Below are 21,749 nucleotides of genomic sequence, written 5' to 3'. Positions count from 1 at the left end.
ACCTATTGTGACTTTACTTTCCCTCCCTCTGCCACCCTACACCTCTGCCACACACACCTCTCCCAATACTCCCAGCCCTTTTACATCATGGTCCACTGCCATCTGTGGCCCAACCCCGCTCATGCCAGAAGCTGGCTTCGTAACCCATCTCCCCACTTGCAAGCGCAGTCCCCTGCTTGCCGCAAGAGAACGCAACCTCAAATCGCCCAATATAAGACGACCACTGGCCTATCAAGGTCGTGCTTTCAAGGGGCGTTGCTGCAAGAAAAGGAGAAAACATGCAAACAGAAACATATTTTCTCACCACTCCTCTTCCGCGGTAGCAGAGGTAGGTGGTTTCTCCACCCCACGACAGGCCGCAGAGGAGATCCCAACACTCCTCCACAGTAGGAATGACACGTTTTTCCCCTGAAATTTGAGGGGTCGTGACTCGGACCTTGTCCCTGACGCCCCACGGTCACACGAGCACTCCTCGGAGCCCCGCGCAGCCAGAGTACCTCTCCACTGCAGCGACCCACGGCGGGGGGACGACGACGGCACACGCACCCGAAGGCTGCGGACCGCATTCCGCGTCCGGCAGACCCCTCGCGGCGCGGCGCAGGCGGCTGGGACGGCCCTGGCGGGGCCAGGTGGGCCCGGTGGGGCGGCGCCGTGCGATGCCCTGCGATGGGGCAGCAGCCAGTGCCGCCGCGAACGGCTCCCCCGCGCGAGGCCGCGCGGCCGGCAGCGACGCCTGAACGCAACACGGGAAGACACGGGGCACACGTGAGGCGGGACCGCAGCCGCCCGCCACAGGCAGCCACGAGAGGAATGGCGCCGGCCCCACAGCCAGCGCGCCCCGCCCCCGTTGCTAGGGAAGTGAGGTCACGCAGTATGGCGGCCCGGAGCCGAAGCGGCTGAGGGGCAGGTCTTGCGGGGAATCCGCGTCCATCCTTCCTGAGAGCTGCGGTGGCGGTGCTGCCTGTCTCGCTAGTATCGAGCGGCGGGACCAAACCCGCGATGGCATCAGGAACCGCGGGGCTGTGAGGCGGCAGAGCGCGAGCCGGCAGGGCGGGCGGAGCAACAGAACCGGGTCGCGGACGAACCGAGCTGCCGCCATGGAGCTGAGGGTTGGGAACCGGTACCGGCTGGGCCGGAAGATCGGGAGCGGCTCCTTCGGGGACATCTACTTGGGTAAGGAGGGTGGCTCGCTGGGGACGTACCTGGCGGGTCTGTGGCTCTGTGGAGAACGTCGGGGGCCGGGCCGGGGTGGACGCTGCTCGCTGCCGTGCCTGTTCCCAGCCCCCGACGAGGTTGGGCCGGGGCCACCCCCGGGACCTCATTTCACCCCGGGTGGAGCTCATGCTGCGCTGCTGTCCAAGAAATGTCCTTTGATACGAAGTACCTTGCTAGGGGCGCAGCAGTAGCAATTTAATATTTCGTTGGCATCATGTCCTAATTTGGCCAGTGCAGAAATCGGGAATTCTGGCTTATTTAGCTGCCTCTTCCCGTTGTTGTCTTGTGACCTTGGGCACCGTTAATCTTCCCATGTGTAAAATAGGGATAAGGGTATAAATCCCCTCATTTGGAAAAAAAAAAAAAAACAACAAAAACCAACCAACCCAAAACCCACCACGTTCAGAAAAATGTTTTGGGGAAGAAAGATGTGCATCAGGGTTAAACATCACTGCAGTGGACCGGGAAAAATTGCTGTCATAGGGATATTTGTTTCTTCTGTGAGGCCTAAAAAAAAAAATTACACAATTAGGCATGACTAGGTTACAGTTAAAAAAATCCTCAAATCCTTCAAAGAATCATCATAGTTTGGCTCTCCTGTTGCTTGAATGTCGCCCTAATGTCTTGTTGCGTATATTTTATTCTGCTACCGTGATTTCTATGCAGTTGTAAAGTTTGCAGGATTGGCATTGTCTTTTGCCTGTCCGTTTATGGAGCTCTCTATCATAATGGCTCAGTGCTTATGATTATGACAAGCAGTGGTGGGCACAACAAGTTTTGAAAGCAAGTATTTTTAAAATGCTCAGTATATTCTGCAAACTCTCAAACCATAAGAAATGGGTTAAATCCAGAGAAATATAAATTTTATATCCTGCCACACAGAAACAAGTACTCTGCATTTGAAAATTGTGGTAACTTAGAAAAACAAGTCAAAAATGGGTGGAGGTGGAACTTGCAGGGGCTAAGGTACGTTAACTGTGTATGTTTGGAGGGTAAAAACCAATGTCACTAGCTAACATATGTGGTATGTTTGGCAGTGTATGCAGTATGAGAGGTGTTTTTTCTTCCTAGACAGCAGTGCTTCATGTTGCAGCGCACAGCTGGCATTCCAGAATAATTTGTTAGCTAAAGCTGCTTGTTTACAGATAATGAAATACTGGTTATGTGTAATGTAGATCATATGCCTGATGAAAAATCCATGTTTCTAGCTGAAGGCATGTGGTTGTCTAGAGGCAGAGAACAGGATTCTTTCTCTCTGCAATGCTTACATAAAAGATTGAAGACTATTGTGAGAAAGATGGTGGTAATGCTTGTGCAAAAATCCTCATTAGCTACGGTTGGGATTTTGGGTGGAGATTAAGACAGCAGTTAAAATCTGAAAAATCTTAGATGATTTGAGAAACTCCTACTTTAGTATTTGACTACTGCTCAGGTAAATCAGTTTATATTATGGTAAAAATTTAAAGTGCAAGTACAATAAACATTTTTTTATTCATCACTTTTATCTTCATGTGTACAGCCCACACCGGTAAAGTTGCACAGGAAATAATAGTTCTGTGTATATTAGTACTACTGCCATGCTGCATTTTGCACAAGAATTCCTCATCCTCAGTTTTTGACCTCTTCTTTTTAGCTCTAAGTAGCCAGCGTGGATTTACTTCTAGGGCTTGCTGCAAATGTCATGGCTGAACCAGTAACTAGCAGAGAATTATATGCCTGGAAGATCCAGCTAATGGCATGGATTTCTTTTTCCAGGGGAAATTACTGTCTCTCAAGAACTGAACTCTTTTGTAGAGGCCATTTGGTTTGCCTACCATTATATGGTAAAACAGATGTGTTCAAGATCTATGCTTTTTGTGATAATGAAGTGTGGGTTTTTTTGAAAAACAAGTTTCTACTTGGTTGTTCAGACTGTACAGTAGGACATAAGTGCCTTAAAATAACTTAAAATTCTATCAGAAGTCATGAATTATTTTTTTTATGTACCCATGCCTTCTGATAGCCCTTAGTGAATTCGTAGATTACCTCAATGTAGATTTCCAGCTCGGTTTAATGCTTTGAAAGGGAAGATTTGATTATTTTTGCCTGTTTCCAGTCCCCCCCTGTATTTTTTTTTTTTAATGCAGCTACAAAGGTGTTGAAGACATTCCAGAGTAGAGCAAAGGGACCTTCTTTCTTTCTTTCAATCACTTCTTTGGTATATGGAGCCAGTGACTCTGTTGTTGTTATTATCATAGTTCTTTCATATCCTTTCCTGTTCTCCCTCATACCTCAAAATATGTCTTCTGGAACTTGGAATGGCCCCAGCTGTGTTTGCTTACAATGGCAGGGTCTGTGGGACAGGATTTTGAAATGTAAGGCACTACTGTAAATAAAGGAGTGTGGACAACTTGAAGGAAGTATGGGTTAGGAATTTAGTGTACCTGCATCTTTTGAAGTTACCCTTCAGAGGAAGATACAAAAGACATGGATTCCCAGATATTCTAAATAGTATGAATGGTGGACAAGGAGCAAAGGGGGTAGGAGGGGATCGGAATAAGCATTTGTTTTGTTGCTCAGTCCATGAGGGCAAATAGATATGAGTCATGAAGGCATTGCAGTCGCTGTGTTTTAATTATTTTTGCATTACGTATATATTTTTCTTAAGAATGAGTTTTGGATTGTAAACTAATTAAAATAATTTGCAAGGCTTTCCTTATGTAGAGGATTTTGCAATTCCAAGTAAACTGGAACTTTGCAGTTTAAAAGAAAATACTTTCACAACTCTAGACTTTCTTTTTCACTTACAAATGGTGACTTCTCGTTATACTGCTTGTTATTACTTTTTAATTATTGATTCTTCTCATAATACCGCTTCTTGCTACTTCTTGAATATTATTATGTTTTCCTGAAAGGAAACTAAGCTTTTGGTGGTTAGAGTTATTTTAGAAATTTTGCCCAGGGTTTAAGTGGGGACAAAAGTCCCTGCTTGGGGACTGGATTGCTTGGAAGAATGATTTGTATTTTTGTCCCCCTGTCATCAGTTTTGCTGGACTCAAATATTTTGATGTCATTATTTTTAATACAAAATCTCTTGTCTTGAAGGAGAGGGTTTGTACAGAAGCAGAGTTCAGGCTAAGGATCTTGCCTGTCTTAGGTGATAAAGACTTCTTAGGAAGAGCAACTATCCTAAGAAATGACCTACTAGGTCGAGACCGTGGTCCATCAAGTAGCAGTTTAATACTGTGTTGAGCAGTATACCAATAATACAGGTCTTGATCCTACTGTGTGGTTTTTGCCCTAATCAAACACAGAAGTCTGCAGCTGTTTATAGAGATGTGTCTTTCAGTATACTCAGACAGCAATTTGTGTCAGTTTTGGATCGGAAAAGTTTAAAAAAAAGACCAAACAAACCAAGACCAAACAAACCAAAAGCCCAAAACAACCATGTCTGTTGCTGATCACCCATCAGATAATACTGTCCACACTTTTCCTGATCTTAGCTACTGTGGGATTGGGGAGAACAGGTAGTGAATATAGGGATAAGCAAGAAAGGTCTAGAGTTCTGTGGGTCAAAATCAAGATTTTTAGTTGTTTGGGATGTTAGATCAGAAGATAATGCCTTCCTTCTTATATTGTTGAAATGTCCTTTCACATTTCTGGATTGATGTGCACCATAACTCATTTCAAGTCCACCAGAATAATTTATTAATAAAATGTGAAAACCTTAGATTACGGATTGAAGAGTTTCCAGTTACTGCTACTGCACTGTGGCCAAAGTGGCAAGCGGGTATACTGCCACCTATTATGCCAGTTACAAAGGAGTCATATGAGACAGATATATGTACAGCCTTATTTTTTCTTTGTGTCTTCCAGTTGTTCGTTCACCCTTGAGTAGTGCTTATTGTACCTGGAATGAGCTTCAGATGGTTTGTTTTCTTAAGGTGCATTGTGAAATGCCTAATAAATATCGAGCCTGGTGTCCACTCAGAACAACTCACTGTACCAGCAACACCACCTTAATACTCATGTGTGCATGCACACAAAAAGACATTTTATTAACCTAAAAAAAAAAAGCATAGTCTTGTGTGAACTTAATCTCAGGACCAAGATTTTGCAGTTATAGTAGTTAGGTGAATACGTCAGCTCAGTACTCTGTAGTGGTCAAAAAAAAGCATATGAAAAAAAATAGGTAAGTAGAAAAACATTACAATTGTGCATCTCTCTTAATTGCTTTGTGTGACTCTCAAAAAGGGCATTACAGAACTGGAAAAGGTACAGATAAGGGAAATGGGGAAAAATTAGGGGTAATTAAAAATTACTTCTATACAAAGAATGACAAGAATTTTTGAAATCTCAAAAGAGTTGAGGGAAAGTGAGGTAGGGTAGAAGTCTGTGAAATCCTGATCATCATGGAGAAAGTAAATACAAAATGATTGCTTACTGTTTCTTTCCCCCAAAAACCTAGCGGATCTCAAGTTAAGTTTTTAAGAGTGGGGATCAGAACAAGCAGCAGATGATGTACTTCATGTGATCCTAAACCATGAGGTAATGCAGAAAAGAGAAAGCCAAATTCTGAAAGTAGAGAGACTCGGCGATATGTCTAAAAAGTGTCACACATCTCCTTTTGCCAATTCCTGTTTACCTGTAGTTCCCAAGTTGCTTGGCTGTGACCATATGTATTTTCTTGACTCAGTGTTTCTTTTTAAGAATGTCAGTTTTTCCCTACATACGTTTAAACTTGAAAGTGAACAGGTAATCCAATTTTTCAGTCACTTGATTCCTGAAACAAAAATTTAATGAGATTTTTTAAAAAATTCTTTGGGAGGGCAAATTCTTGGTTCTAGATAATTTGCCTTCCAACTGGATAAAACCATAAGGTATCAGAATACATCTGGAGTATGTTGAGGTTTAAGGAAATTGTAGTCTTTGTTTCCAAGGCGTAAGAGGAGGTGATCTGAATTCCTAGCATTTCTTAGATTGGCAGGGATATGTGTCACACCTGTAAACATTCATTCTGAGCACTTCTGCCACAAACTGGAAGTGGAAAGACACCCCTCAGAAGATGCACTCGAGTTGGTTTTCTTTTTTTTTTTTTTTTTGCAATGGGATAGCAGCAGTTTTGGCTTCCTGTGCTATGATGTCTAATAGTCGTCTCTTAAACTGCTAGTCTGTTGGAGATAATCTGTAAGGCTTCAGAAGAATTTTTAGATAATCGTGGCTGAAAGTACTTAATCTCTGGATGTTTGCCATTGAGAAGTAGTTTGTCAATATTTGTTTAGTTTCAGTCTTGAGAAAGGAAATGCATCTTAAAAAATATTTTGACCAATGTTTTAAATTATTCTGGTTTTAGGAACTGATATTGCTGCCGGAGAGGAGGTTGCAATTAAGTTGGAATGTGTGAAAACCAAACATCCTCAGCTCCACATCGAGAGTAAAATCTACAAAATGATGCAGGGTGGAGGCAAGCAAATTATCTTCCTTCTTCAGAGATTTAACTGGTTTTATGTCTTTGATGTATCTGCCACCTGGAAATATTTAATGGTTAAGATCTTTTGACATACAAGGAGAAGGTGGGAAAGGTGGCAGGGTAGATAAAGAGTGGTAACTCAGCTCTTCTGCGAGCAATGTAGAGTAGCAGTTCCAAATCTATGGCTACCAAACTTCATGATAACCACTACAATCCTTCAGTGTTGCTCATGGTCCCAGAATATTAAAATATGAAAACTGTGAGCAATGTGGAACAAAGTTTGGTCCCCAGTACACTGGTTGACTTTTGTTTCTCATGGGTCACTGAAAGTTGGTAACCACTATTCTGAAGCGTTTACCTGACTTGCTTATTATAGTATCACAATTCTAAACTTACTAAATTCAGGTTAATTTTTGTTATATATGTTAGTATTCTTTCTTTGAAGTTAAAAATAAATAGTTTAAAATAAATTGCTGTGGGAATTCTAAGACAAAATGGTATTAGTAGTAGAGAACAGGAGTGAAGCAACTTCATACCTACCGCGTGGTACTCTGCTAGAATAACTCACTCATATATTTTGGATTTTTGCAAATCTAAGATTCCCATGCAGCAAAAACGCAAAATACTTTCAAGTTACAAGCTAAGCACAAAAGCTGGGAGGTTTTTGGGAAGAGGAAAAAGGCTATTTTTAGACCTCTGTTGCTATAATTTTATATTGGTTCTGCTGTGAAATTATCAAACTTTCCCTTTCGGAATGGCTGAAGGTAGCATAAAATATTAAGCTTCACTGTAAATACAAACATTCACAGTAATGACCCTCTTAGAATTCATCTTAAGAGCCTTGAAGATCAGTGTGTATGAACTGTATAAATCTAATCGTTATATTGAATAAACTGTTTTGTTTTTTCTAGTGGGTATTCCCACAATTAAGTGGTGTGGAGCTGAAGGGGACTACAACGTAATGGTGATGGAGCTGTTGGGACCGAGTCTTGAAGATCTCTTCAATTTTTGTTCAAGGAAATTTAGTCTCAAGACAGTCCTATTACTCGCTGACCAAATGGTAGGAAACTGCTTTGTTGATCTTGATAGTGCAGTATATTGGGATATTAAAATTTCTTGAGAGATCATAATCAACTCCATTTTATTTCTGTAATTTAGAGGTGAATAGGCTGTATCATTAGAGAAAAGACTCAAAATTAGTTTTGATTCTGTAAATACAAAGTGTCCCATCAAAAGTGATTACAAATTCTTAATTTGATTTTTAAAAACCGGACCTGAACTGTTTGCAAACCAGGTGTTACACTGCTCAAAGACAAAGAAATTCCCCCAAGAAAGTTTTTGGAAACAAATGTAAAATAGACACAGGGAAAGAGCTGGAGAGAAGGTTTATTGTCTTCTAAATTACATTCTCTTTACTGCCCTTACATTTTACAATAAAAAGTTCCTTCTTTTATCATTAAGACAGTGTTGCTAGTGTTTTATAAGAAAAAAGGTGTATGCACAGTCTCTCAAGAGTTACTTCTTTTTTTCCCCTCTGTATTTAGATTAGTCGAATTGAATATATTCACTCTAAGAACTTCATCCACCGAGATGTGAAGCCAGATAACTTCTTAATGGGCCTGGGGAAGAAAGGCAATCTTGTGTACATAATAGACTTTGGATTAGCAAAGAAGTATCGAGATGCTCGAACTCACCAACATATTCCATATCGTGAAAATAAAAACTTAACAGGAACTGCCCGTTATGCATCCATCAACACTCATCTTGGAATTGGTGAGCTGGGGAAAGCAATAAATAGAAACTTTAAAAGTGTCTATGCACATAATTTTAGTGCAAGTAGATGTTGCTTTGTGGAGGTATAGAAGACAGTCCCTATTTCTGGCACAAACAGTGCAGCGTGCTTGGCCTTGTATCTTTTGATTGGGTGGGATTTGGTCAGTTTGTAATTCTCAGGAATTAGCGCATTTTTTAATAACTGCAAGGGTGTTAGGCTTTTTCTTGCACTGGATGAGTTTATCATGGGCATAGTAACTCTCAGCTATGTCTTGTTTTTCTAAGGGTTTTTATGACAGTCTTGTTACACAGTCTTTTGTTTTTCCAGTAGAAAATGAAACCTAATGAGTCCACTTTTTTATGCTGTTGTAGAGCAATCTCGCAGAGATGACTTGGAGTCCTTGGGCTATGTACTGATGTATTTTAACCTGGGCTCCCTCCCCTGGCAGGGACTGAAAGCAGCAACAAAGAGGCAGAAATATGAACGTATCAGTGAAAAGAAAATGTCTACACCCATTGAGGTTTTGTGTAAAGGATATCCTTGTAAGTTAACTCTTTTGTGGCACTAGATCTCCATGTTCATGTTTTAGCGCTAGTTCTTTTTTCTTTACCCTGAATTCTACCAGTCTTTTTTACTTCTCTCTTTCTCTTTTTTTTTTCCCCTCCCCCTCACCCCCCCCCATGATTGGGCATGTCCGTGATAAAGATACTGTGCTTTCAAGACTGGGATCTTTGTGTGATCGTAGACCATTTCTAATTATCCCTTGTCTTAACTATTAGTAATCAATGATTGCGGTGCCCTCGAGTCGAATGGTAGCTTGGTATCTGGTTTGCGCTGCATTGTGTGTGCATGTGTCTATGCTGGCTGAATAACTCTAACAGACAAATAGCTTTTTGAGAAACTACCTGTTTCTTCATGTGTGGGTACTGTTTGGATGAATTGGATTGTATAGTCAGATGCACCTCCTACTTTTTGCAGTTGTTTCACTTGGGAATTTTCATTCCAGGTTCATCTAGTTTGGCCTGTTGATGGTCAGCATCTGTGAGAGGCATAAGAAACCCTCCTATATCCTAGCATCATGCGTCAAAGCTGTTCTGTTTCTCAGTTTGGTATTTACACCACAGTAATAACCAGGCATTTTTGAGCCGTGCAAAATGATACTTAAATCTGTTTTAAAACTTGTTAACATTAGCTGCTGTCAGAGAGTATTGTTGGTCTTTCATCAAGAGTTCTGTCTCTATTCTTTCCATGCTCTCGGCTTCGACAGCTAGGTACAACAGTGAGAACTATAGTTTTTGTTGGGGTTGTATGAAAACTTACTGTATTCAGTCTGTTTCACATGTTGCTTCATATGTGTTCCTTTACATTCATTAACTATGTTTTTTCTCTGGGGTTAACAGGCAGGGAAGATGAATCAACTTTTCTTGTGCTGCTTGTTAGAATTTCTTTCTTAATGTAAATTATTAATATATTATTTCAGCCAGAAAGGCTTGACCTCAAAAGCTGGTATTTTGATGCTGCTGTTATCTCTGGTGCATTGAATTCACAACAATATTCACTTTTTTGCTGTGTAACTAATATTTTGTGTGCCATGTAAAAACAGGTGTTCAGACTATTGGAAATCTAAAATTGTGACATGACTTACATGGGAAATTCCTATAGGTCCCCGAGTTTTGCGTGTTTTGTGAGGTAGCAGACATGAATCTTTATGCAGCTTAACAACAAAGAGACACTATTCTGTGTCCTGTAAGAAATTGCATTTAGATATATTCAAAGCAAAGAAAGGCAACAAAATCTCCTTTCTTTGCTCAACTGTAGTTATAAACCTGTCCTCTCCATCCTCGACCCCGCCCCCCCCGGCACTGTTCGTTAAAGAACTCTAATATTGGATCCTCTCTGCTGTTGACAGATGAGATCTTTGCCTACTCTGTGATAGACAAATAATTTCCTTTTCAGGCTTGACTTGATAGATGGGCTATAGTGTTGCCTTCAGTAGATTTCTAGTACGAGATCATTATTCTTTTTCTTATGTTTAGGAGATTCCCTGTTTGTTGGGTTTGGAGTGGTTGGTGGGGTGTTTTTTGTGTTTCAGAATTATAAATAGCAAATATGAAGCTGAAGGAAAAAAAAAACAGGCTTTCTTTTATTACAGCTGAATTTGCCACATACTTGAATTTCTGCCGTTCTTTGCGTTTTGATGACAAACCGGACTATTCCTACCTAAGGCAGTTATTCAGAAACCTCTTCCATCGACAAGGGTTCTCGTATGACTATGTATTTGACTGGAACATGCTGAAATTTGTGAGTAGCTGACATAGCTTTCTAAAACTTTTTTTTTTTTAAATAGTATTTTTTTACTACATCGTCAGTTTTGTGTATCTTAACTGATACTGTAAGATTGTCTTGCCTTTTTCCTCCTGGAAGCTCTATTGTCTAGAAAAAAAGATCGGGAAATGAGAAAAGGCAGGCGATACAGGAGCCATGAGATGGGGGTTGAATGACAACTGAGTTGAAGTTACAGGGTTTTAAATGTGTAAGGCTTCTGAGATACTTCCTTTAGGGCAGTTACCAGGCTAGGTTGCAGAATTATTATTTTCTCCCACCTTGATCTTCAGCACAGGTCATTTGCAACTGTTGAGGAGGTATCCAGCTGCCATCACAGTATGTGTGTACATTAATACTTTGAAGACTATTCCAGCAGTTGTATGAACAAAATTTACGGCAGTTCTCAAGAAATTTTACCAAAATAATTAATGCCCTAGCAAACTTCAATTCACGGGTTGTCCAGTTCTTTATTTTCAGTATTTTTTTCCAAACATATAGTTGTAAGCTCAATAATCCCCCAAGTTGTTCACTAGTCTTGACCCGTAGGGTGCAAGCAGAGCAGCTGAAGATGCTGAACGTGAAAGGCGAGAACGAGAGGAAAGATTGAGACATACACGAAATCCAGCTGTGCGTGGATTACCCTCCACTGCTTCTGGCAGGCTCAGAGGAACGCAAGATGTAGCTCCTCCTACTCCTCTTACCCCAACTTCACATGCTGGTAAGTAAGCAAATACGTAGATGCTAGGTGGCTAGATGCACCTTGTAGACTACTGTAATTTGCAGTTTGTTCCTGGTCATTGGAAATTCAAAATTAGAATTAGGATACCTGAGTGGTATTTGTCTCTGGTCAGGGTTTGGGGTATTTTGTTTGTTTTTTCTCCCCCTTTCTTTTCAGTAGATGGAAGGTCATTATATACACTCACTACCTGCCAATTGCTACTTAGATTTCTGTGAATGTAAAACAAAGGCATTGATTTCTCTTGTTTGACTCCGTGGAAGTTTTATATACAGACAGCAAGAGTGTAATTTTTCCAGTGACCATGTTATAATCCCATTTCTTGGTACAAGAATCTAATGCAGTTTTTCTCACAGCCAACACCTCTCCTCGGCCAGTATCTGGTATGGAAAGAGAAAGGAAAGTGAGTATGAGGTTGCATCGTGGTGCCCCAGTCAATATCTCGTCATCTGACCTAACAGGCCGACAAGATACCTCTCGCATGTCAACTTCGCAGGTAAAAAAGATTTCTGTGTAATGGAAAAATGAGGGTGATTTGATAACGTTAATTTGCCAAAAGAACATACCAGCTAATTGATGTGATTTCATACTGATTTTGCAGATGATGTTGACTTGTATGAATACTTGACATTTTAACTGAATGTTTGTGATGTGGCTGTAGACTACTGTAAAGAAAAAAAAATACTTTTTTTTTTTACCTTGGCAGCAGTAAGCATAAAATACTTAAAGTAATACAGAGTCATTGGTGTATGAGATGATGCAAAAACCTAGAGATACAGCATTTTTACTGACAATTATGGTGTTTAGCTCCTTTGCTCATTGATTTTCTTTTATCTGTTATCAATGAGGAAGCAGAGTAAGTTAGAGGCAGTTGCGAGTCATGTTTCCAGATCAACAGATCAGAGAATATTGGTGCAGAACAGACAAGAGATGGTTGGTGAAGAACAGAAAAGTGCAAAAATGAAGAAATGTTGTAGTGCAGTACTATAATTCAGAGCAGATAAGAAGCCACATACGTGGATGATGGATAGGTTGCAGAAGGCTCATTTGAAGAGGATGGCAGGAAGATGAATGATACAGTGATTCATAGCCATAGTCAGCACTGAAATCATCCTCATTGGTCATGGTGACTTAGCAAAGGGATTTTGGGAATGCTTCTTTTTAAGACTGACAAACAATGTTTAAATACATTTTTAACTCTTTATGCTATAGCTGAAACTTTCCTTTTTCAGGGTATTCACACAGACTTGTCCTAAGTAGTGTGTGTGGCCTGGCTTTGTACAGCTTACCTTCAGTCTTACCTACAGAATGGGCAATCACCTGTACTATAGGCGTACTGCAACGTTACTGGGAGAGCAGTCTGTTACGAGGACTGGTGGAGTTGCCTAGGGGTTTTTCCATCACGCCTCAACGCAGTGCTGGACTTCTAACTGCGTAATTGTTGCCGTGGACTCATGTTATTCCTCGTTGATGAAGCGTATTGATAGAAATCAACTCAGTCCCTTTTGGCTTCATCATTTAATTGGCAGAATTAATTATTTTGGATAGTATGTGTTCTTACATATAAATCTTCCTGCTAGAGGGAATGCTTTTTTTTGATGGAGGCCAGGTGCATATCTCTAATGAAGACTGAGGGTGAACTGGATTGGGGAAACAATTCTGCTGTAACAAAAGTGAAGTGGGATTTCTTGGGTTGGTTTTCAGCTGAATGAATTGTTTCAGCATGTAGCTGCACAAATGTTTGTGCTTGCACAAGGGATGAACAGTTCAGGAGCAGAAATGACTGGGCGAGAATAGAAGACAGGTGAGGTTTTCTGTGTTGGCTTTGGTGGCAATTTTTGCCAGCTTAAATTGTTCATTGAACTACAGTTGTTGCCACCAGAATTTCTCACATTGAAATATTTTATGGCTGAAGTTTGTAAACAGTATGAAAACAAAGAGGGAAGAACTGCGCATAGTTACGGAGCTTGTAAATATGCATAAATACTTGACAGAAGGATGTAAAGAAGGTGCAGCCAGACTCTTCTCAGTGATGTCCAGTGAATGGACAACGGACAGTGAGCACAAATTGAAATATAAGAAATTACATTTAGACGTAAGAAAAAAATTCTTTAATGTGAGGGTGGGCGAGGACTGGAACAGGTTGCCTTAAGAGGTTGTGGAGTCTCCCTCTTTCAAATTACTCTGAACCCAGCTGGACATTGTCCTGAGCGGCCTGCTCTAGTTGACTGCACTTTCGGTAGTGGAATTGGACTAGATGTTCTCCAGGGGTCCCTTCTGACCTTGGCTGATCTGTGAAGCTGCGATGCCGAGTTCCCTCTGAACGTTTACTCAAATGTAAAGAAGGTTTCCTGGTAAAGTGTGTATGCCCAGGCCTTGTCTCTGGCATTCTGAGCAAGTCTCAGATGCTTTGTCTCTGTTGCCAGTAATTAATGGGAGTAACAGAAATAAGTGCAGTGATGTTACTTGACTATGTTAGGAGAAAGTATATCTTTCATTTTTTTGCTATATTACTGACATGTAGCTCAGTGTGCATGTGACACGTTTCTAAACATTGTAAGGTATGAGTAATCCAGGTGGGTTTGCAGATACATTTTGGTTCAGCCTAACTTCTAAAATGGGAATACTCTGAGATTGTGTAGGGCTGTGGGTTTTTTTGAGTAATCTTTGAATATCCAGATATATAATTTGTGGTGTGGGCCAACAGTACAGTCTGGCTTAATGGCACATTTCCATATCCACCCTTTTTAACACTCTGCTCCAAGTATGGGATCACTCGCTTGACTTCTTTACAATCCCAATAGCGTCCTAGTCGGGATCTTTTCTGAGTTTGTTAGAATTAATCATTCATCATCTGTTGTCTTCATTTAGCTCTTACCAAGGCAGTGAACCACTGCTGATCTCCACTCGTGGTGACTGAATAACACTGTGGGAGTGTAGTATAATTTAAACAGCTTCCCATGGGCCTTTTGGATTTGGAAGGCAAGAGAGATTTACTTAGACTTTACCTTATAACACTTCCCCTCGGACTTGTTAGAGAAAATTAGCTTTTTATTTTCCCAGTTCTCACTTACTCTGTAGCAGGCAAGATGGCTCAAGTTGCAAGCTTTCATAGCTCTACACTCTTGCTGTCTTCATAAAGTTAAAGTAGTTCTTCCATAATCAGAATTTATCCTTAGATGTTAACCAGGTTACTAAGTAAAGCCATGGGTTTCCCATTATCTTTATACCTTGTTCTTAGTCAGGAAAACCTGAAGTATCCACTCGCATGTCAATGTTATTAAGGAGAAATTTGAGGGGCTAGGTGAAAGAAAATAGAAAATCATCCATACCACTTTTTATCAAGAGAACAGTAAAGAAAAGCAACTGTTTGTCCACGCCCATTCCAAGTGTGTTAGTTTCCTTTGTAAGTCTTAAGTAAATATGCTACCACTGTTCCTTTTTCAGGAAGTGCTTAGACCAAACTGCTGGAAGAAAGCAGCTTTTAAAGTTTGCTATGCAGATCTACAGTAGTTTTATGTTAACAACTCTTAACAAATGTAGTTCTTATTTATAACTTGATAAATTAGTTTTGTTACTTTATTTTATTTGGATACCTTGGTTTGGTAAGGCAACACTGCATCTGTAATCTCCACGTCTCATCATCTAGAGAAAGGGCTACTGCTTGTTAAACTCTGGGCAATGGAAATGTGCAGAGGTTACTCAAAGAAATAATGAAAGCTACTTACCTCTAATAGAGTTCTTAAAAATGACTCCACATTTTTATCTTTCTTTTTTCCAAAATGAGTTCTGATCAGTTCAGGCTGAAACTGAAAACTAAGGCTGGGAGTGTAGATAGTATGAACCAAAATTCTGTTAAGGAAAATAGGTCTTCTCAGAGAAATTCAACACTCATGGAAAAATGGTAATTGGTAAGGATAGCAAAATAGGTGTCATGTGTATTCCCCACCTCCAAGGTACTGTCCACACAGTACCTAAATCATTCTCATTAGAAAGACTAGCACTTTGTAACACTAAGTACTAAGTGTTTATTGGCGTAACAACTAGGATGTCTATGAAACGGTTCGTGTTTATAATGAAATTACGTGAATGCTATGGCACATGTTATTCAGTACTTTTCTCGATTATATGGAAGTGAATGCAACAGCTAAAAACCTGCAAGTTGTGAGATGTTTGACAGCCATAAACATTAGTGAGAGTTCAGCAGTCAGGTAAAGCCTACTCAAATAAAATGTGTATTACTGCAGTACTCCAAAACCTGATGAGGATGAAGGAGTGGAGCCCACTGTCTTATATGTGAGAACTGTATCTGTGGTAAGCGATTATTGAGGAGGCATTAGGTGTAACGTTGGAGAGGTTAGTGTGATGTCATAATGAAAGAGCGTAATTTCATCCTTGAATTTGTGTATGATACAGTAATGAACAGAAATGGAGAGGTTATTTCACGTCATTAATGAGACGGATGCTGGAATATTATGCTTAGTTCAGTTCTCAGCATCTTAAATTGTTGGAAAACTTCAAGTAACACAAAGAAGAGCCATAAAAATTGAGCTTGGGAAAACAGATTGTACAATGCAAGAATTTCAAATTGGTGTCTTTCAGTTTGTCTGGAAGGTAAGAGATCATCTTGAGTTAGTTGGTGTAGTATTTTAGAGACAATGATTTTAATAGGAACTGACGTTTAAGCAGAAAACAAATATGTGTGAAGAACCTATTGCTTAAAATTAAAACCACTCGCATTTAAAGAAGAGCAAAACAGAGGTCTAAGTGAAGGCAGTTAGCCACTGAAACAACTTCTAAAAGAAGTAGATCATCTGTCCTCTTTGCCCTTGCATCAAAACTGGATTCATTGCTAGGTGATGTATTGAGGTCTAAAGCAAACCTGAATTACAGGTCTCTGTGCAGTGAAGAGTTGCGATCTGTGCTGGACAGAAAATCATACCAGCTGTTAAAAGATCCTTCTGCTCTTACACTATGTGAGTGATTTGTTCACTAAGTCTCCTTTACATAGTCAGTCTTTTAAAAGTCAAAAAACGTAGTAAAGGAGGTCATGAGTATTCCAGTAAACACTACTTTGAATCAGTTCTGTCAGTCCACATCACACAGGCTGCATCCCGAAAGCAGTGATCATCTCAAGAGTCTAGTTATGGGTGAGTAGCCTTCATTTCCTTTCACAGACAGTTCGATCCGACTGCTCATGGTATACAGTAAGTTGTTTAATTTTTTTTTTTTCATGAATGTAGCATGTTCAGCACCCAACAACAGTCAAAGCTGTGCATAATTCCTACTGGTAATAGAGGTATTCTCTCCATAGTTGGCAGAAAAGATTGGAATGCTGCACAAAGAAATAATTGATTAAGTCTTTTTGACAAGAGAAGTTTTTAGAAGACTGTAGCCAACACTGGCATTGAACAGCCTAAGTGTTGTGCCACTTCCCTGGGGAAAAAGCAACTTAGTTCCAATGCCTCTGCATTTTCCATCTCCTCATGAGCAAATCTTTCTCCATATATCCATCTTAATAGGCATCATACTCTGCATTGTTCTTCTGACCCTGTCAGCTTTCTTTGAGGAATAATGATTTGTTCCTTTTACGTATCTCTTAATAATAGAAATGTCTTACAGAGTCTGAAATCAGAGCTCCTCAAAAGATATATTTCCTACTGCAAGTTTAGGTTGGATATTTGTTAGACATCTTGATATATTGGGGCAGTGGAACTGTTACAAATTGCTGTCTTTTCCCCTACCTCAGAATAGCATTCCTTTCGAACACCATGGCAAGTAGCTGCTCGTCTCCTTTCGTTGGAAGGCAGCACTGGGTGAGTGCTTCTCATTAGACACCAAAACTTTGGATGGGGTGGGGAAAAAAAAATCTTTGGAAACATCCGACTTTGCTTCTTCTCCTCACATTATCTCATAGTTGCACCTGTGCCTTCTGGTCAGATGCTTGATGGAGCATTCATTTTTCTCTAACTTAAAAGTAAATGTCCTTCCAAAAGTTGAATTATTGCTGCTGTTCCACTTGAACTCTTAAGCATAATTGACAAAAATAGTGACTTAAAAAGTCCCTAAAGTCATCCAAGCATCAACAATAAAATAAAATAACCAAGTCTAAATTTTAGCTGTTTGAGAATTACATGTCTTTCCAGGGATGTTCATGCAGCAGTGTGTCATCCATTCAAAAACAGATCTGCTTTAGAATTGTAAATCTAAAATACTTGTATGAAGACTCAATTGACTATATTACTCAAATGAGGCTCTGTCTTGTCGTGAATGGAATGTTCTACTACAGCCGTATCCATTTTTCACTGTTTTATATTCTTCTCCATTCCTTATGAGCTGTCATTTTAAAAATACTCAGATCTATTCAGATCTATATTTAAAAAATGATTACATACTAAATAAGAATAGTTTGAACATGAGCATCTTGGAGGTAGACAGACTTGGATTTGGGTATTTAGAACTCCTTTCCACTGTTCAGTGCAGCAGTAGAAGTTTCTGCCTTTCTGTGTGCAGCTTTTGGCTTTTTAGTCTGTTCTGCTTTTGGCAATAACAGGTTTCATCAGGGAAATAACAAGTTTCAATTGGAATCTGAACCTTGATGGCTGAAGGATGCTTTCTTAAGTCTTTCAGGAGCTTCTTTGCTTTGCTTCTTATTAAAAGGCTGTGAGATTTTTCTGTTCCTTAATAAATTCTGTGAGATTTTTCTGTTCCTTAATAAATTCTGTTGTATAACTCCATCTGCTGCCTCATTTTCTCTATAAAGCCTAAGCTTGCACTAATCCTGTATCTCTAGTTGGTCAAAAATCCTGCTATTCCTCTTCCGTTTTCTCCTCCTGCTTTGTGTGCTTGGCTGACTGTGCACAAGCTGCTTCGTGAACAGTTTGTAACATTAAAAAGATCCAACTGTAAATGGCAGCTTAACACTTTAAAGCCAATTATCAGACCTTAGTTAAAAAAAAAGAAAAAAAAAATTTAAAAAAGGCAAACCTAAAGCTTTGCATTGGAAAGCTTGTGTGCGGGAGATGTGCAGATTCTGGTCTGCTCCGGGCTGTGTCTGCGTTGGTTGGCCTTTACTGTATGCCTTACTATTTGTAGCTGTTTACAACTGAAATTAATACTGAATACTGATTCAGCTACTTGGACGTTTCTTGCTTCTTAAATTGCAGTGATGTGTGGTTGTTTTTCACTTTCATAGTGAAAGTGTTATTGAAATAATGTTACACTGTTACTGAAATAGGTCAAGCTGTGGAAATTAATGAAGTGTCTTTTAACACAAAGTCCCATTAAAAATGAAAAGCCATTGAAAATAATTCAATTTTTTTTCACCTTCTTATTGGGATTTTTTTTTCCAAACTTAGTTATTCATTGAGTCTATTCTACACATTAGTAGTGTTTTCATCTGGTTTGTTCTTTCTTCTGTGCATGTTTATGCTCTGTTTACTTTTCTTCAAAACATTCCCTCTGGCTGGAAAGGTGAATTTTCCATGTTAACTTCTAATAAAGGAGGAAAATGCAGGGAACTTGGTGTAGCTACAGGTGGGTGTGAAACATTGTATAGCTCAGTGGATTTTAAATTCACACACTTACTTTTGACAATGAATTATTTAAAAGTACATTGAGAGTCACTTGTATGTTAACTGGAAGGATATGTGCTGATGTTTTCTTGTTTTTTGACTTTGGTAGATTCCTGCTCGGGTAACTACCAGTGTTCTCCAGTCTGCTGTGCACCGATGAAAATTGTTTTGCCATGGAGGGCAGATAATGCATGGCTGATCTCCTATGTTACCAATGGCTTTACTAGCAAAAATACCCTAAACTAGAGCGGAAACATTACAATTGGAGTTCTCCATGTGACTTAAAAGACACTTGGAGGAACATGGACAGACTCCAGCAGCTGCCATTACAGGACGCTTTTGCCAGAAACCCAATGACCTTAAGAGAACCCTGTGGTAACAGGGCTGGAAAAGAAAGATGGTTTACAGAGTTGACCGCCTGTTATCGGATGGCCATTTCAGTTTTCCCTCCACAGGCGGCAGACTTTACCCCCTTTTTATTATTCTACTGTAACTATAAATCTTTTACTTGGTTTAAGACAGTTTTTTGTATCATTTTGCTAAAATTATTGGCTTAATTCTCTGTAAAGAACTCTTTGCTTTTGTCTGATTTAAAAATGTAGAATATAAACAAACCTAAACTAAAGACAATGACTTGAAATTTCTTGTTTCAAAAAATTAGTCTGGCAGGGAACATGTAAATTAATCAAAACCATCTGAATTTATTTAAAGTGTTTACTTATTTGTATGGTCCCATTCTGACTGAGACGGTTTTCTCATGAGATTTTTAAAACTGTTAGAATTTTACTTTGCTGTTTGCTGTCTTCATTCACTTAACATTTAACTTTCCGTGTAACACAAAGGAATTTTAAATACTTGTTCTTTTTCGTAAAAGAGGAGAAGTAAATACTCTGCAAGAGAGTCTAAGTATAGTAGAGATGGTGATAACAGATTTCTTTTTTTGTAAAGAATATGAAGGACAAAGTGAAAGACTCTGGCATTTGAGGGATTTAGAATTTGAAAGCTTGTGCTATATATCTGCTTAGTTTGGGTAAATGGATTGTTTTTAGTGGTAAAATTTTGTTTTCTGCACTCTGAGGCTGGTTAGCTTGGAGGGTATTGCAAGTGGAAAATACATGTTGCTACTGAGTCTTCAGTGAATTTGCACGTTTCATTCAGTATCTACCTGTTTTAAAATAAATAAATAAATTTATTCAGGCCTTCTGTTTCATGCCAAGACTCAAAAAAGGAATTATTTTAAAACAAAACAGAACAACCTGTTCTTGCTGTGCAATCCTGAGAATTTTTACAGTTCAGATGCCAAGACTCAAAAAGGAATTCAGGCCAAGACTCAAAAAAGGAATTCTTTTTAAAAAAAACCCCAAACCAAACCTATTCTTCCTGTGAAATTCTGAGAATTTTTACAATTCAGGTGCGTACCATATTTAATTCTTAACTGTATTCAACCTGAGTATACCCAGAATCATTAGCTAGGAATGAATGACTCGACATGCTTAGGTTTTCCAAAAAACTGTTGCAGGTGTTGTTAGCACCTGTTGGTTATGGAGTGTGGGAGATTCTTCATATCGTTTGTTACTGTAAATGGTCTCATAAAATAAAAGTAGGTATTCTGTCCTCACTGTACTTGGAACAGTTATCAGAAGTACTGTTTATACTAGTATCTCTGAAGTAATGGGAAGTTCCACGTTGGAAATGAAAGTATATACAGAGATTTTGTTTGAACAGTTAGGTATTGTGAGAAATTCTCCCCTGCTTGAAAACAAATTTTTTTAAAGGCTGATTGGTCTTTACATTTTTATGAAGAGTAATTTTTATTGTTTCGGTGTTTACAAATTCTTTTTTGTCCCTCTCAAAAGTCCACGGATTAAGTATAGTCACTCTTCTTTGGATGTTTTCCGAACATCAGCTACTTTGTTGTGCGTACTCTGGGTCTGACTGGGGAAACCTGTGTTTGGGGACATTATAGTGGAAAAGCTTAAGAGTTTGATCCATGGATAAGTTTGCATATGTGAATTATTTCCTCAGTTACTAAAAACTTCAGTATTTCAGGCATGTGCACTACCATTTGAACAGTTTTACACTTCACTGTGCTTTCGTTGTAAATAGCTGTGGTTAATAATGTACTGTTAGAGGGACTTACAAAGGCAGCCTCTTTATTCTCTCTGTATCTGGAACATTAGATTGCTGTACTATACTTAAAAGTTGACTGCAAACTTCTAGAATTGTACTCACTTGTGGGCAATTTTTGTCCTTCGTAATAGTTAAATTCCATCATGCGGAAAATAGTTAGACTGTCTATATAAACCTGTGTATTGGAAACCAGTATCTCAGAGCACTTCATTTGTACTACCACTGTATTTGTGTACTTTAACAATTGTGTAAATACATTCATAATAACTTCTATTCTTCTTTGGTGTAACTTACTTACAATGAATCCTTACTCTTTACTTGGTGTAACTTCTTTCTTTCTTTTTTTTTTTATTTTTTTAAAGGGGTTTCTGTACCTACAAAGAGCATTGTCAGTTGCAAACATTTGAAGAAATTGTCATGGTACTAAAACTTTCACTGAAGAATTTTTGGTAGTCATGGTCAGAATGCAGCAGTTAGGGTCTACAGGAAGAAAGAGAAGGCATTCATTGCTTTGCTCACAGAAAGCATGTCTTTTGTCTCTTTAAA

At 39.3% G+C, this 21,749-nt stretch overlaps 1 protein-coding gene across 2 annotated transcripts; it reads left to right on the top strand.

Moving 5' to 3' along the window:
• Positions 1 to 1,010: 1,010 nt before the first annotated feature.
• CSNK1D (casein kinase 1 delta) lies at positions 1,011 to 21,514 on the top strand. 2 transcript variants are annotated; one of them, XM_059828359.1, is made up of 10 exons: positions 1,050 to 1,173; positions 6,548 to 6,658; positions 7,576 to 7,724; positions 8,209 to 8,437; positions 8,810 to 8,980; positions 10,591 to 10,739; positions 11,310 to 11,481; positions 11,856 to 11,995; positions 17,249 to 17,315; positions 19,183 to 19,220. In XM_059828359.1, exons 1-9 carry the CDS (start codon positions 1,098 to 1,100, stop codon positions 17,279 to 17,281), a joined length of 1,230 nt encoding a protein of 409 aa, XP_059684342.1. In that variant the 5' UTR covers positions 1,050 to 1,097; the 3' UTR covers positions 17,282 to 17,315; positions 19,183 to 19,220. The 2 variants fall into 2 exon arrangements, with proteins under 2 accessions (XP_059684343.1, XP_059684342.1); XM_059828360.1 differs by lacking the exon at positions 17,249 to 17,315 and having other exon boundaries at positions 1,011 to 1,173; positions 19,183 to 21,514.
• Positions 21,515 to 21,749: the final 235 nt, after the last annotated feature.

This window comes from Gavia stellata, chromosome 22, assembly GCF_030936135.1.
Source record: "Gavia stellata isolate bGavSte3 chromosome 22, bGavSte3.hap2, whole genome shotgun sequence".
Classification (NCBI taxonomy): Eukaryota; Metazoa; Chordata; class Aves; order Gaviiformes; family Gaviidae; genus Gavia; species Gavia stellata.
The sequence above is the reverse complement of the archived record's forward strand: the minus strand, read 5'-3'. Positions and strand labels throughout refer to the sequence as shown.

Bases quoted from the DNA above. Each gene is read 5' to 3' on its own strand.
- CSNK1D (XM_059828360.1), top strand. From the start codon at position 1,098: ATGGAGCTGAGGGTTGGGAACCGGTACCGGCTGGGCCGGAAGATCGGG. The intron at 8,438-8,809 runs GTGAGCTGGGGA...ATGCTGTTGTAG, and splicing joins CAACACTCATCTTGGAATTG to AGCAATCTCGCAGAGATGAC. The intron at 8,981-10,590 runs GTAAGTTAACTC...CTTTTATTACAG, and splicing joins TTTGTGTAAAGGATATCCTT to CTGAATTTGCCACATACTTG.